General features: G+C 42.9%; 1 protein-coding gene across 8 annotated transcripts in view; it reads left to right on the forward strand.

The window, feature by feature from the left end:
• The window catches only part of LOC105697685 (tensin-4), a 216,243-nt gene that overhangs the window by 167,594 nt on the left and 31,926 nt on the right, over window positions 1-16,723 (forward strand). The window contains exon 1 of one of the 8 annotated variants that reach the window (XM_012421255.1): window positions 12,148-12,202. The exons of the other annotated variants lie outside the window; for them this stretch is intronic. Within the exon in view, the coding sequence (XP_012276678.1) occupies window positions 12,158-12,202 (45 nt within the window). The 5' untranslated portion in view covers window positions 12,148-12,157. Of the gene's footprint in view, window positions 1-12,147; window positions 12,203-16,723 lie in introns of those variants that run through there. 8 annotated transcript variants of the gene reach the window in all.

The raw sequence follows: 16,723 nt of genomic DNA on the forward strand, positions 1-16,723 counted from the left end.
CAAGAGCAGTATTACAGAAGTTGGAACGTTTCCGCGAACGACTTTCTCCGTTCCCTCGATCGGGCCAAAAAACGCATTGAAAAACATTTTTATCCGATTTTTTAGGGAATAACTCGACATCCTTTTGCAGTCGGCTAAGAGTGCCAGGCTTGCAAGAAATTCCCGGAGAGATTATTCCCTGAAACCTGGCAGGAAAGTTGGTAACCTTCGAGAACCCCTTCCCAGTTAATGGCATCCCGGAGACATGGAAAAAATCTCCATTAACGCAGTTTTCAATCTAAACTGGAAATATCGAGGCTTTTTCCAAGATCCACCTGCTCGTCAGGGTACACGGGTTCGGCCGGAGATTAATAGCGCCGTTTAAGCGTGCCAACGTGCTTACATTAACAAGTACCGTATTCAATTTTATGTGGCCCCCGAGATGAGTAATGAAAATGTCGCTGCTCCTTAATATGTCTTAGACGTTCGCCGTAAAAGAAAAAAGGGGGAAAAAGGCGAATCGAAGGGGAAAAAAAAGGGAAATACCGCGGAGCTGTAGAACTGGAAGCTCTGAAAAACGAAGTAGAGAATCCGCTTAGCGTGCAGTTCGCATCTCGTCGTAAACCATCCGTGCCACTTTAGTGCCGATCGAGAGTATATATTCGCAAGGCAGGCGACTTAGATTCGCCCATTGAGCTCCCATGTATATCGATTATTCGGCTCAGGGTGTTCCTGAATTATTCATCCCGATTTTAAACTTACAAGTTTACGCTGAACCACCAAGGGTTCGACCTATTCACTTCGTCGTTACGCGAATCCATTTGCCCAGGGCTGAAAAAGTCAAAAGCACTAGGAGATTCACTTTTCATCCGGTAATGCACCTAGCTGCACTTCCGTCCGAATACCTCTACGTACAAATCCATTATCTAAATATTCCAATATTTCAGGAAAGTAGAAAGAACGATGCGTGGCATCGAAGTGATACTTAAAGAGAATTATTAGATATTATTCATTATCCTTCATTATTTTTCCCAGAAATGTCCTTATGCATTCGGTACTGGTTGTTCCGGACATCATTATTTTTATGTATTATTTCTCCTATTTTATTTCATTCTAAATGTCAATGATTGACGCAGAGAATAACGCACTAACCCTAACGAAAATGTTTCCGGAAATTATTTTAATATTGCAATATAAAGATGAATGTAAATAATTATTAACTGTCAAAAAAAGCATTTCGCTTTCTAAATCGAGTGCCCTTTCGTTAGCACGCATACTTATGCGTACTACCGTCTCATAAGAAGTTTCACTTCAGAAAACTTTAAACAGTAATTATAAGGTCGATTTGGCCATTGGTCGCACTTATCCGTGTCTGCCTGGAAAACTGAAAAAAGAAAAGAATTTTAGGGAGGGAAAAGGGGAAAGAAGTGCCGCGGACGCGGGACATGAAAAAAGTAAGAAAGTTCAACGTCGAAATTTCGGCGTACTCGAAACGTTCCCGAGATTTTGTTCTTCCTCCTTGCCATCCATTCCCCCTCTAAGGTCGCAATCTAAAAGCCTCTTCCTGTTGTCTGAAAGACACTGGTGTGTCTGAGGTTCGGGGCGGCCGATATTAGAGAAGACAGGAGTTTGGGGCTGGGAAGCAGACTTTGCACTTCGAACTTTATGCCTGACTCTGTCTAGGGGCTTAGTCAATCGAAATAGCACTTTTCAGATTGAACTTTTTCATAGGACAAACTTGTCGTGCATAAAGGATATTAATACCTGGGACGGCTCGCGCCATCCGCGACTGGGATCATCCAGGATTGAGAGTCCTGAAACGATTTTCGGTCCACCGAAATGGTACTACACTGTCGAAGTAAAATCACCAAATTTGAGGCAATAACTTAACGAATGAAAAATCGTAATACTATATCCGTAACTTTTTTTTGCGCCATTCACGGCCAAGAACTCTTAGGTTTTAGTCATTTCTTGTGTACAGAAAATGGTACATGTCCAAAGGGGTATAGCAAACATTTTCGATGTGTATTCGTAGTTCCCAAATTTGTCATTATGGAAACCCTCGAAACGTTTACCGATTGAAGTAAGATCGGGAAAAGTACCTAGTCGGGGTAATTTATCTATTAATATCAGGCAGGATGTTGGACTGAAAGTGTTTGGAGTTATTTTTGGACGCAACGGTCGGTTAAAGTACCGCGATCATAAGGTTAGCTGTATATCCGGTTTCGGAGTCGAGGAATTCGGGTTATACAGACTTACCTGGGCCTGTGTACACAGTGGTATCGAGATTTCGAAAGAAAATACTCCCCGGATACTTTGCGGCATTTGGCCACCAGATGACGTACTCACCTTCGAACGGATCTGATTACAGGTGAGCGTCAAATAACCCAGCCGGCCGTAAGCCGCAATTGCTTCTTTTTATTTCTCCTGCGACTTTGAACTCGATTTAACTGGATCGATAAAGATACCTGATCGGCAAATGACGAGTCTCAAGAATCGAGTGCACAGCTGGGAAGAAGAGGTCAATTCAGGATACTATCATTACTCTATCACGGAATGAAACTCGTCTTCCGGTTGCGTCCTGAACCGTAAAACACGTCTCAAAGAATTAAAAAGAAATCCAATGTAAAAAAAATTATTTCTAACGGATAATCGCTTAATTCGTTTCATCCATATCTATTGCACTTCGTGTACGTAGATTTGTAAATATTATCCAGTGTCGTCTCGTGCGGTACATAAGTTACCATTTACAAAATAGCTGCTGACGACAATATAATGGATTAAAAGGTGAGGTCCACTTAAAAAATGAATGTGTTATTTTCGCTTTTAATCGGTTTGCGCAGAATTTTAATTTGTCAGCGACCCATCGATCACGACCTACATGCGAGGTCGAATACATCTGTATTATGGAAATCATAAGTGCACGAATGAGAATAGCAAGAATTACGGACAGATATATGGGCGACAAGATCACGGCTGTGCCCACTTTCTAAAGCGATGAATTATTGTGTTTCCGAAGCGACCCACACAATACCGAAACGTATAATTCTGTCCGCATATACAATTAATCTGCTACTCCAGGAATTCCACTAGTGGAACGTATGAAATTAGTGCGCAGCTGTTATCAACTCCTTGCTTCGCACGCGCAATTACCATACGTGCATCTGTAACCCTGAAACCGCTGGAACTGACAAGGTGGCATCTAATCGAGTGCGAGGAAATGTGTATATACAGTAGCATGCCCTGCAGTTCCCCGCGCACGCATCCGGGGCGAAATCACGGTATTAACATTACGTACCCGATATCCCGGGAGTGGTGTGCATAGCAAGTAGGACTTCCTGTGTAGTCTCTTCCTCGCCACCGACATTCCAGGATGCCTGCAAAATAAACAATGAAGCCTCGCTAAAACAAATTTTACCATTCAAATTTCCTACATCCTGCGGTGGACCGAGCATAAAAAAGAATTTCAGAGAATTTAAAATTCACCACTTCTGCTACCGGTAGTGCCGTCATTTCTAATTTTTTAACTGCAAATGAATCGTTGCAAAATAATAACAATTTATGGGATGAGTTGCCGATTATTGAGAGATAGACAAAACTGCTATTCAAATTTTCTACACTCTGCGATGGACTGAAAATAAGAAAGAAGCTTCAGAGGATTATAGTTCGTCACTTTTGCAACCGGGAATATCGTTATTTATAATAAATATTTACCGTAAATAAGTTGTCGCAAAATAATAATAGTTCGTGGGCGGGACATCTAGAAAGTTGTTCAAATTAGGTGTATAGGTAAACGAGATATTACGGTTGCGGTAGTTAGTTTTATTGCACTTTTTAGTCGTTTGTACGACACTGAGGAAGGTAGGAGGATTCGTGTTAGTACTACTTCCAACGGTGCTAAGACAGTAATTGAAAACGAAGTATTGATTAAAAGGCATTAATCCTGGAATGTACTCTAGCAAATTCTGACAAGTAAAATATTCCTTTTTAACACACTTGCACGGTATGCGCGGCCTCGTTGAAACTTACAAGGGCGTCTTTAAAAAAAAAAATGCCGACCCTATTCATCACTATTTAATGACCCTTGCCATGTTGTTAGCGCCAGATAAATACCCGCGCTCGATTAATATTTTCGTTTTCCGACCGATGAATATATTTGAGCAACACGTCGAGTGTACTGCCTGGATGAATCGTTCGTTTCTCGCCGGGATATTTTTTCCCCTGAAAAATAAACCTACATACGCGCCCACATTGCGCGTACAGTACGCATCGGTAACGCCGATAAATTTGCGATAATTTTGCCTCTCTCCTTCAGGAATTCACCATAAAATAATGACTAGGAAGGTATCCAAGAAATTGCAAAAAAATATCCCGCAAACACGCAATTCGTCTTAAATTCGATATTTACCATTTCATAGGTGAATTAAATAAAAAAAAAAAGGTGGAAACATCTCGCTATCATTGACGCTATCTGTACTGGCTTTCATATCTCCTCTACGCCCTGCACCATCGTTTCTCGAGCGCATTTTTGAGCGGTACCACTCGGCGTAAATATCGATGGATTCTTGTCGAGAAATGATATATTATTTTATGTTTCACTCGGAAATTTATAGCAGTAACCATAAATAACCCTATGCACGTTGGCAGTAGGCACATTACCAAAGGTTGCATGGGATGATATCCGTGTCAATAGTAGATTCAGCTCTTTAGAATGAGATTACCCACGGCATTTCCTCCCTGATAACGATAACTAGAGGAACCAATATGACCTCTTCACCTACACTATTAAAAATATCTGTTCGAAATATAGTATATACGTAGTCGACGTTTGTGTAAGGTACAATATTTCGAAATTTTGCATACAATCGTGATCGCAATTTTAGTTAACAAGCATACGGCATTGAGAGTAAGTATACAAAATTTCGAAATCTTTTGTAGACTAATTTTCTATCACATAACATATACATAATTGCATGTATTTTGAGGTGAGCACATTATAGTATATTTTTTAACATTTATACCAATTTCCTACCTTGCCATACTATTTTCGAATTTCAAACACCTTTGTACGAAATCTCGAACGATTAGCGGGCTCGAACGGAAAGCGCGCTCCGATTGGCCGGTTCAGGGGAAACGACCAATCGCACGCGAGAACGGAATCCAAGATGGCGAAGGTGGCCGCTCCGGCCGAAGTGGGAGAACCGACGAAGAAGCGAACGCGCCAAGTGTGATGCGAGTCGCGTGGAGGCGTGCGACTATGTAAAGTATGCCGCCGCAGGCTTTTTGTAACCTTTTATTACATCTGCCCCTCCTCTACACGACGTGGCCCTCGAAAAGAACGTCACATCCTTATTCCCGTCCGATGGGCTCGGGGAACGGATACTTGGACCGTACGTATACGTCTACCTTGGGTATTACCGCAACGCTCATCGATATTCGCATGAAACCTATTCTATGAAGGCCATCCCTCCATATAAAGTATACTCCTAAAACATAAATGAATCGAGTTAACAGCTTCGATTCATTAATAACTAATTACCATGCAACTTGAAATGAAATTCTCCTATTGCCAGTCCACACAACCGCTACAAGGCGGCACTTATGACCTGAGTGGTTGCAAAGTTAAGCATTAATAAAAGAAGATAAATAAATTCTTCCATAATTCTTGAAGCAAAACATCACCTTCTTATTTCCAGTGGATGGATTCAGCAAACGAGTAGTGTTTCTATATACCCATTATGGACGTGAACAGGACATTCATCGATATTCACGCGAGGCCCCACGCAAAGCTACTTGCAACGAAATATTCGTTATTTCAATATAAATTAATTTAATCATCTGGCGGTGTTTGACTCGTTAAAAAATTAATTCAATAGAAAGTAAGTGGGAAAAGTAATTTCTCGATACGGTGAATTTCCTCGGGGGAATAAATTTCCGGAATAACGTTTGATCCCCGATAACAACGCTGTGAAATAGCCGGTGAAGCAAAGTATGGAAACGTGAATGTGGGATGTGTACCGCGCTGAAAAATCGGACCATCAAATGATGTAGCAGTCATACGGTTGAGTGATTGGGTTGGGCATGATCGGGACTCGCAATGCGTTCCACTACGGAATTGCCCAACCCAGCCACGTAGTCGTGTGACCGGCACAATGTGTACACGGACGGTATTGTTTCTTCCTTATTAAATCACTTTATTGGTCTGCTTGTGTTTGAAATTGAGCCCCGTTTTATTTCAACATTCGTCTTGCGTGTCAGCCGGGATAAAGGTCCTTATCCTGGACGTCGGTCGATCTACAAGGAGGTCGAATTTTCACGGTTGATTTGTCACACGCACTGAAAATACGTACACGTCTGGCATAATTTCCATAATGACTTGTACGGTGTTCAAGGAAAACCGAGTTTCCGTTTTCAGAAATAAAATATGTCGCATTGTTACTCGAGCGTATCATTATTTTGCCCCGGATTAGGAGACAGGAAAGGGTACCATTGGGATTAAATGAGGCCGACAAAGCTATTTAACGCTGCGATTAAGAACATGAATGAAGATACTACGAGATAGGGAGCTCCGTACTCCAAGGGGGAAGAGCAAAGGATCCATATTTATCTCGTAAGACGCAACATGGCTGCACCGTATCATAGAAGATTTTCGTTTAACCCCTTGATCTTATAATAACGACCTACACCCGTGCCAAGTAGTACGCTCAGACGGAAAATCACAAAGTAAAGGGTTAATCTTAAATCTGAGGCGAACGAAACTTTCCAGATGTATTCTCTTGCAACATCCAGAGGAACTCTTTGGGCGTTTCTCTTACGGAACTCTTTCGAAGACGTGAAAGAGAAGAAACGCATTTCGGGGGCTGACCAACAAAGTCATTTGACAAGAATAAAAATGGGTCGCTGCAAGACAGGGAGATCTAGAAGGCCGTGGGCAAACAGACTGAGGAAAGGGAGTGCGCTCCAAGAGGAGATACGAATCAGGCTAAATTCGCCCTATATAGCTCTCTCCATGGCTGCTCCGAACCATTTAAGGTCTTCATTGAATCCTTAGGACTAATCTGCATAATCGATTACTCACGGCATTAATTCTTAATCCTGGCGATTGCGGCAATTTATTTTCACGGCACAAAAATCTAGGATGTGATTGTTGCGTGCATTGCCAAAGTGGTAGTCGTGATGTCATTTTGAGCTAACAATTAACTCCTGATAATTTACGGTCCCTGCCTTTGACTTACTTAAGAGAAAGTTATTAAAACAAGAAACGTTAAAAGGGCGATGGATTTCCTGGAGTTTCTTATAAAGAGTTTGTATTGTAATAAGCGACAATTGTGTCGGTTAAGTGCTTGTAAAAAAATAAAACCGTGAAGGAGCGTCAAGTATGCGGTAATGGCTGCTTTTGTCACTAATGATTTTTTCAACTTTGAACGACTTGTTTAACAATCGTGGATACTGATCTATGGGAACAATGTTCAACACTTTGCGGGCAAAATGTCACTTCGTGAGTTAATCAATGTGGTTTGACATTGAGAATGTAATTTGTGTCACGATTGATATCTAACGTGTTATGTTAACGTATCCAGAACTGTTTGTAGATACTTATTTGTACCAGTTTAGTACCTATAAACGGTTGCTCCTGTTTTAGTTAACTGCACTGGCAGTAATTTCCATACAAAGAAATTGAAGTAACAGTCCCGCTGTTCCCAAGAAATTCAATTGATTAATACTACGCTACAATTTAGGCGCAATATTTAATAATCACTGTTATAATGCTTACTTCTTTTCGGCAAATGATCCTCCCTTTTATCGGGTCTATTGAAATACCAAAAAGAAGGTGAAAAATAATTAATGGAGCAACGATGACGACATGGTTTCACGGTCGCTCGTAAAGTCTCGTAATGCGTTCTCCTGTCTTTACCGCCTTGCTAGAGAGTTATAATTTAATCGGGAAAGGGAAAGAAATTATGAGATCTTGCGTTTACTCTCCTAATAACGTATGCCCTTTTGCGTGCTAAATGGTGTTTCCGACCACGTAGATGAGGCTAATATTGATGAGCACCTTAGAACTCTTTATGAAGGTAAACAAAATTTTCCACCTCGTAATGAGTATAATTTGAAATACAATCAACTGATAAAGCAAATCCCGAAAAGTTAAACCAAGTTAAGGTGATCAAATTAATGGACCAGCTGTGTTCTCTCTTATAAATTATTCTAGTAATATTTGAAGCAACGTATAAGTATAATAGTGAAAATACATGCCTTAGAATGTATTCTTATGAAGCTACATAATACTTTCCGAGGGGCTATTCACTCGAAAATCAATGGAAACGATTTTCTTCTTTGATTTCATATGATAAACAACAATGCGATTTGGTAACAAGAGACAGTTGGCCTTAAAATTGTGACAAATAAAATCCATTTAAAATGTAAAATGGAAAATGGTTTCCTGTTTTCTGTTTAAAATATAAAATATAAAATATATATTCGAAATAGGTTAGTAAAAAATGCAAAATGAATTTTTAATATTTCATCGAGAACTTTCGAGAACTTGTGTATTTGAGCGAGGGCTTGTATTTAAAAATACGATTAATACAAAATTACATTTAATCACTTTTACGAAAGTAGCTATTTCGACTAGTGTGTGTTGTTTAATAACTTCGAGAATTGATTCAGTTGATAGTAGTAACTTTTTGATTGTTTTTTTCTTTCTTTTCTAATATACGCGTTTATATGCACGCTGCATTGATATGGATAAATATGTATATACAATTCAGCCCGTCTGCATTTAACTTTAAATGGAAATAAATTAAAAATATATTTAAAACAGAAAAGGCAGAATAGTTTCTGTTGTTATATAAAATATAAAGTACCCAATGGCATTTTACATTTTAGATACCGATTTCAACTGAATTCAGTTAAATTAGCTACCCAGCTCTGCGTAAAAGTAAACGTTAATAGTAATAAACTGTAAAAGAAGAAGCGTTTCGCTTCCCAAAACGAGTCCCTTTCGCGGCATGCGAACTAACGCAGACTACCGTGGTATAAAAAGTCTCATTTAAATATTACCGAGGAAATAAACTTAACGCATCGATAGTACCCGAGTTGTCGAGCAGGGTCTCTCGAGTAGAGTATCGAAGACACGGGCCGAGAGCGGAGCCACGTGGCCCCATCGAAAAGCGCACGTGACCCGGGGTCGCAGGCGTCTTCCTATTTCCGGTGTGCAGAGTCGCCGAGAGAGTCGCCGGCGTCGCGCTCTTAATAACCGCATGCCTATACCCGAGGGAGGTCAAAGAACGCGAAACGCCGGTCGAGTCGGTCCCTCGCGCGATCGTTCCTTCGGTCGGAGTCGAGGTGGTCGAGGTGGTATTCGCCAGCTGCCGTTGAACGTGTTCAATGCCGCAGTTGGAGCAAGAAAGCGCCCGGAGAAGCGAGGGCCCTGGTGGGGATGAACCGTGTGGGCCGCTGCGTGTTCTCTTTCGACTTCAGTCCACTTCAGTCTCTCTCTCCCGCCTACCGGAGAGGTGCTATGCGGTCCGACTAGTCCCGTCACCGGCCATCTTCCTCGCTCCGGAATCCCGCCAGGAGTCGGCTCGGTGTCCTTCCTCGAAGGCTCTTCGAGAACGAGCAGGACGACCCAGGCCTCGTTAACCGGTTCCCCTGGTTCTCCTGATTCCCCTGCTCGGTCTCGCCATGCGGAACGTGCACCTCCGAGCCTGCGCACATCCGCCTTCGCCGAGTTCACCTCGGCGGGACTAGACGTCACGAAGAGGGCCCTGAAACGTGGGAAACCAGGAGTTGGCACCTCTAGAACCCGCTGGCTCCGGATCCGGCTCGACCTGGTGCAGGACTTTCGATCAATTGGTCTATATCGTGGATCTGCCCGGCCTGGAACGGAGTTCTTCGGTCGACCCTGCTGGATTTTCTGCTGGTCTAGTGCCGGGATCTGCAGACCAGCTGCAGACGCGTAACCAAGTCGACCGAGTTCAACGAACGAACCGTGCTCGATATCATATTTGGCCAGGAAGTGGTCGAGGGTCTTGGGATTTGATCGGGCATTTGGGACCCATCGTTCGTTAACCACGAGTTTTGTTAATCGGCTCCCGATGATCGTGCCGGGTCTCTCGACTCGATCGGCCCCTCTGCGGAGGACTATCTTCCAGTGGAAGTAATCGGCATCGGAATGCCCTGGAGACGAGAGGTTTATCTGGTAATTCTGTAACGTCTTCCGCTTGGGAGCAAAACAAGCCGCGCATCCTGTTTTACCGAGTCAACTTCGCCAGGAATAGACGGAGCGTCCAGAGCACTCGAGTGCTCCGGAACGTGGGAAAGCAAGAATTTGGATCCCTGGAAGGCGCTGTAATTAGACCGTGATAGCAGACGAGAGAGGCCGAGCAAAAACTCGTCGGCTCTAAGTTCAAATAGTGTTCCTTTGTAACGTATCGTAAACCCTGACTGCTGGAAAGAGGTCGGATTAGCATCCAAAGAGCTTAAGAGACTGATGTAATAACTTTCTAACACGCTCTGTGAGGATTCTTCCCTGAAGCACTTACTCCGATCGCAAGCTATTCCAAATAAACCCCAGAAGATTGTCAATGACTGGAACTAACTCCTGGGTGAACGGAAAATAAATGGTCCGGCAACGCCCATACATCTTTTATTGGAAATTAAAATCATTCGTCGAGCTTCTGTATCCGTTAATTCCAGCCCTGGTTGAAGGGAAACCAAATTAATCCTCATTGAATGTCGATCCTTTCTGACTTTCCTGAATTGAGTGGTTTGTGATTCATGGGCCTGGATTTTCCTGTGGGTAAGTTTAAGGTAACTCGGAAGGAAAATTCGCCATGAGATGGAATTAAGGGAAGCCAAGCCTCGAAAAAGTGATCCCAAAATGATCCGTCAAGATTGTCTCACAAACTGAGGTATCTTGGAGATAATCTTGGAAGATTATCTTACGGAATAACGGGGTAAAACCGAGTCACGATGGAACGCAGCCTGGTCATACCTCCGGCAAGGCGAGGAAGGACAAACGGTTCTCTCTGGACGATCCCCAAAGGAACTTTCGGAGTGCCGGAATCTTTTCGCTGAAAAGATCCTAGGTCCCTTCGACATAGATCTTCTCAAGTGACCGGATGAAAGAAGAATCTTTCGGCAGGGCATGTCATTCCGAGTCTCCAGGACGACCCAACTCCGACCAGGGACAAGTGGGCAAGTTCCATGTGTTCTTCGTGCCCTGATCCCTCCCAGGAACAGTTCTGAATTCCTTGTTCCACCGACCACATATCGGGTACCACCGAATTAACGAACGAAGTGAATTGGCCTCGTTAAGTCAGAAAGCTAGCCCCAAAAACCCCGAAGGAGCCACAACAGCCGATGAACTTGAAAATCGTTGTCTTCGAGACAAGTGACCAACCACCAAGTATGTCACATTTGGTCACCTTCGACCAATGAATGGAAAAATTGCTGACATAAACGATGCCCAGGAGCCCTTAACCCCAGGGAAGAATCTGACCTATCCTAAGAAGAATGTCCTATCCGTGTATTAATCTGCAGTTCCCGGTGAAAAGTCGGCGAGAAGATCACTCCCAAGAACTCTGGAAGCGTTCCTCACGGTTGTGAACCTTTTGGACAGATCAATTCCCGCGTGTGCGGATTCTTTCCACCGTCGATTCAGGGTCCTCGGAAGCTAAGTGTGCCCGACCAACAGTGAATCCCTCTTTTTAAAATCAACCATCAACCCTCCCAAGGCCCTCTGTAGAGTGCTCCTTGGGTGGGCATCAAAATTAAGTAGAGGTGCGCAAAAGAGTCTATCCCTTTGACGTGAGATTTGGGTTTACATCCCGGATCCTAGGATCATTCCGGAGCAGGAAGTACCGTCAGGGGAATTTGGTGGGATTCCTCGAGCAAGTCGATTCCTAAAGGAGAGGCACTTTAGCGGGTACTTCCCGCGTGCGTGGTGAAACTGCGGAGTGGAGTGCGAACCGGCCGAATCGGCCGCCGTGGCATGAGGAGATTCGCACGCAGGAGGAGGACCCTGGCAGCATTCTTCGCGATTATGGGACGCCTCGGCAAGGGCTCGCAGAGCGCGACCAGGCCCGCCTTCAGGGTCCACTACCGGAAGCTCGTCAACGAGTACTCCCAGCAGCAGGAGCAGCTCAAGTTCATGCCAGTGCTTCCGGATTACATGTCCTACTGCTGCTGCCGGTGCGGACACACGCAAAAGCTGAAAGTAAGTAGCCCGAACGGTGGGGGCTCTGCCTCTTCAGGAATGCTAGTCCGTTATATCCGTGCCTTCGCCAGGATGCCCTGTTAATAATATTAACAATATTACCAAATACCAGATGCCCTGTTAATAATTAATTTAATAGTAACAGAGCATCTGGTATTAATTAAAAATATCTGGTCGTGTCAATTTCGTTCAATTTCTAACGGTATAGACGGGATGAAGGGGGGGAAAAAGAATATTCAAGACAACGCTCCACTTTTCTGGAACAGAAATCAGCATTTTATTAGAACAATCGGTGATTATATCGATCGCAATTTGCTCACGTCTTTAAAATATTTACAGCTGGGGATCTTATTTAAGTGAAACGTACGCTATTAAAAATACCTATTCGAAATATAATGGACGCGCAGTCGAAGTTCTTTTGAGATGCAACGTATCGAAATTTCGTATACAACTGTCCTCGGGATTTTAGTGCTCGAAGTTATGAATTTCAGATTTCATGTTTTATGTACTAATTTTCGATCGCATCGAATTTATAGACAGTTGCGTAGAAAAGTACTTTTATGGAAAGACGATCAGCATATGGTGTAGGAATACTCGGAAACTTTTGTACATTGATTTTCGGTCACTTTTATATACACGATATGGATTTTGAGAAGAGCGCGTTGTAGTACGTTTATTAACATCTATACTAATTTCTTTTCTCATCTAGCCGTTTAGTCCAAAATGTTGAATACTTCTGTACTAATTCTCGCTTAGAAACGTTGTCCTTCGACATATAATATTTGTCATTGACCTTCTTTTTCACCTTCAGTTCCGTCATTTCTGGTTCTAGTATAGGTTTGCATTTGACAATGTTCGAAATGAATGCTTTTACCCGGCCGATCTTTTACAACCGGGATTTTTCGTAATTCAGTATACATTTGTCCCGTATTAAGTGCCGCTGTTTCTAGTTGTAGAAAACGTTTGTCCTCGGAAGTCTTTAAAATATCGATACATTTTTAAAGGGGTAGGTTGCTCCTCTTCGGGAGACTTCACATGTCGCGTCGAAGACTCCGTCTCTCCGCAGAACTTCGTAGGACTGCCCCGACTACTCTTAGAGCGGATTCTTTTGGTCCAATTAAATCGATCCGCTTGACGGATGACAGTCCGATCGGGTTGAATAAAACGCATTCGGAAGGGGAGGGTAGAGAAAAATATACTCCTTCTTTATTTCTCCGTCCGCTTTTAAATTCGTTTAATGAAACTCCTCTCGATCTCGCGATTTCCCTGTATCCCTTTAATATCTCAACTGAAACTAATATCGTGGGAAGTGAAAGCTCCCTTGAAGAGCTACTTGATACACAGCAGCTTATACCTGTGCCGACAGTTGAGCTGGTCTTATTACGGCCGAAAGTAGTGCAAAAGTAAGGTGCGCGCGTTACCGGGAACAGTTTTTAATTTTCAGGGGGAAAGAGAGAAAAAAGTGCAATATGTAAAGCTCGACATTTAAAACAGCTCCGCGTCTTATTAAATATTTAAATTCCACCTCCCGGGATACGAATCGTCCTAGCGAAAAATAAAAGGATCGAAGTTTATCCCCAAATTATTCAGGACGCGTGAAAAGGGTAGCTCCGGTATAAATTATTCTTATACAATTGCCCATCAACTATCCCATTCGGTCTAACTTCTCGCACTGTCGGAAGAGTTTAATCCTCGGTGCGGCGCAAGCTCCTAATTGGTCATTAACCTGCTTTTGTAAGCTCCGTGGACATGTGTTCTGCGGCTCGAGCACCCTTCCCAAGATTATTTTTACATTTTATACGTAGTAACGTTTCTCCTTAATAACGACTTATTTACATTGATAAGGGTCTCGTTTTTCCGAGAAGGAATCCTTGAAAGTATTCGAATCCTTGAATCTCATCCCAGTAAGAAAACGCTCTTCCTATTTGTGGAAACGGGGTCGACGCAAACCGAGGCCCTCCAAGGCAGTAGAATGGTCAAAATACAAATTTCAAGTTCAAAGAATTTAAAAGAACAAATTATGTGGTTAAGATAAATACTACTTGATAAACTCACACTAAAAGTATTGAGCCTACGCAATGGAATAGCAAAGATATGCAGCCGTTAAGTTAACCCTGATACCCTTTTCTGCGTATACTATATTTATCGTATTATTATAATTTGTATCCATTTCGTCATGTTTGTCTCAAGTGAAGTTATATATTGGGTTGATGCTCAAGGAACGGCGTTTTCATTGACACGTAACGTAACGTATAAAAAAAAGGCCATTTCTTATGCATCAACCTAATAGAATTATACTGTCACCTTAGATTTGTAATTTATAATGATTACTTTTGGGGTAATGAGTCAAAACATACAAAAATTCTATTCTTTTGTACGGACTAACGTTGAATGGACGCTTCTTTATCTTGTGCAAAGAGATCCGCTCATTCCGAACTAATACTGGCAGACATATATTTAAAGCAGATATAGAAATATCTTCGATCTGTGATGAAATCTTACAATTTTTTGTTTCGACCCATTAACGCAAAAGTAAACATTATGAATTACGAATCTAAAGTGACTCAATACTTTTGATATGGATGTATCAGTAGTGATTAACTAAACCACGTGGGTTGTCCTTTTATATCTCTTACATTAAAAATCCATAATTTGTGCATTTTGTTACGTTAGAAGGGCCCAGCGTGCGTCCTTCCGGGGGCCCGGCGTGTTTAAAATTGGAGAAAAACGGGGAATGGCGCCAATCGCGGGGAAGTGAATAAATTGGTCGTCTAGGATCGAATCATTTGGCAGATCGAATGCGTGCGGCGAACTTCGTAGCGAGGCTAGCCGGGGAGTACTAGCATCCCAGGGGAAGGAGGCAAGCCGTGGGATCGGACGAGTGCATTCCACGGCTCCGTACCACCTCCGTACTTCTCGTGGCAGCTCGTGGCAGCTCGTGGCAGCTCGTGGCAGCTCGTAGCAGCTCGCAGCAGCTCGTAGCAGCTCGTAGCAGCTCGCAGCAGCGCGCGGGATGCCTCGAGTAGACCGCTCGCTCGAACGTGCAAGAGAGAGCCCTCTCTCGCCTCTTCCGTCTCGCCTCCACTCGTCGACCTTTCCGCTTTCTATCCTCTTCTATCTCCTTCTATCGCCGGCCGATAGAGCGTCTGCATCGGGCTGCATCACGCTGCATCAGCCGGCGTCGACCTGCATAGCGCCGATACTTGAGCAGTCGGGCCACCGCGACCCCGCGTTCTCGGGGGGCCCAATCTTCCAGAATGTCCCTAATCGATCCCTCGGGATTCTAGAAAGTCCGATCACTCGCTCGGCCGCTGGAATGCCGACCAATCTCCCAAAAGAGATCGATTTTTGGGTACGAATCTTATCGAGCGAGATCCTTGACCCAGGAGGTTTCTTTGGACGATTTACCGTAGAAGGGAGAAAACCATTTTAACCGCGGACGTATTTTGGAGAATTATTTTTGGAATGCTGCGATGCATCAACAACCATAATTCATAAGGTCTTTTATCCACGGAGCAAAATTTAATTCAACGAACAAATCGTTCGATGGACTGCATTTGATTTATCTCAAAAATTGCTTCGGCTGAGTGGACCCGAGTTTTAGTTAATTCAACTAAAATCGGTTGGTTTGATCAGTTAAAATGTTGCGGTTAAATCGTTTTGATAATTTGTGAAAACATTTTTGTCGATGAACCAAATATATTGATTAAACGTACCGAATTAATATAACATTGGGGGTGATATCCGACAATGTTTAACGCATTCAACCCAAAATTATCAACTACAGAACTTTATCACGTACCGTATTCTATGGTTGAACCAGCAAAAACTTGATTAAGTTAAACAAACTATTTTTCGGCACGTAGTTTGCTGCAGAAATAGGACAGTTATTTAGGTTGCACGGGTATTTCGAAAAAGTATTTTTGAAATATTGGGATCGTTAGGGCATTGATAAATGTTTATCGGAATGTTTTCTGTATTCGATGGGTGCAGTTGACTGCATCCTGTTGCATAGTTCTCATCTTTGAGCATCGCTGCACCTGCCTTGGGAGCAGCTGGACCTCTGGTATTTGTCTTAGATATGGGAACCTTTTTTCCTCCTCTAGGAGATAGAATTTTCATGTTTTGTTCCGAGCCAAAACTGTTTTCACCTTACGTTCCAGTGCTACGATTTGAAAATTTATTTCTTGCCGAGTATTTTCCACATTTTTTCTTGCTATATTAAGTGCACGTTTCGATGATTAACTTGCACGAGGAAGCATTAATCCTCATTAGGGTGCACATACCTATACGTCGGTATTGGAGAGTACTACAACCCCATGTTCCGCTGGACCTCCGGAAATACCGACATTAAATTCCCCAGAAATCTCAGTTTCCACCCGGCTGTGGATTTGAAAATTTATCCCTGCTTCCCTGGGTGGCTGATGGAATTTTCAAGTCGGAATTCAAGCTGGAATTCAGAGAATACGAACGGATTGGTATTCCTTCCGTGGAGTTTCCCTTCCCTAGATAAACTTCCCT

Source organism: Orussus abietinus, unplaced genomic scaffold, assembly GCF_000612105.2.
Source record: "Orussus abietinus isolate OABI.00-Male unplaced genomic scaffold, Oabi_2.0 scaffold21, whole genome shotgun sequence".
NCBI lineage: Eukaryota > Metazoa > Arthropoda > Insecta > Hymenoptera > Orussidae > Orussus > Orussus abietinus.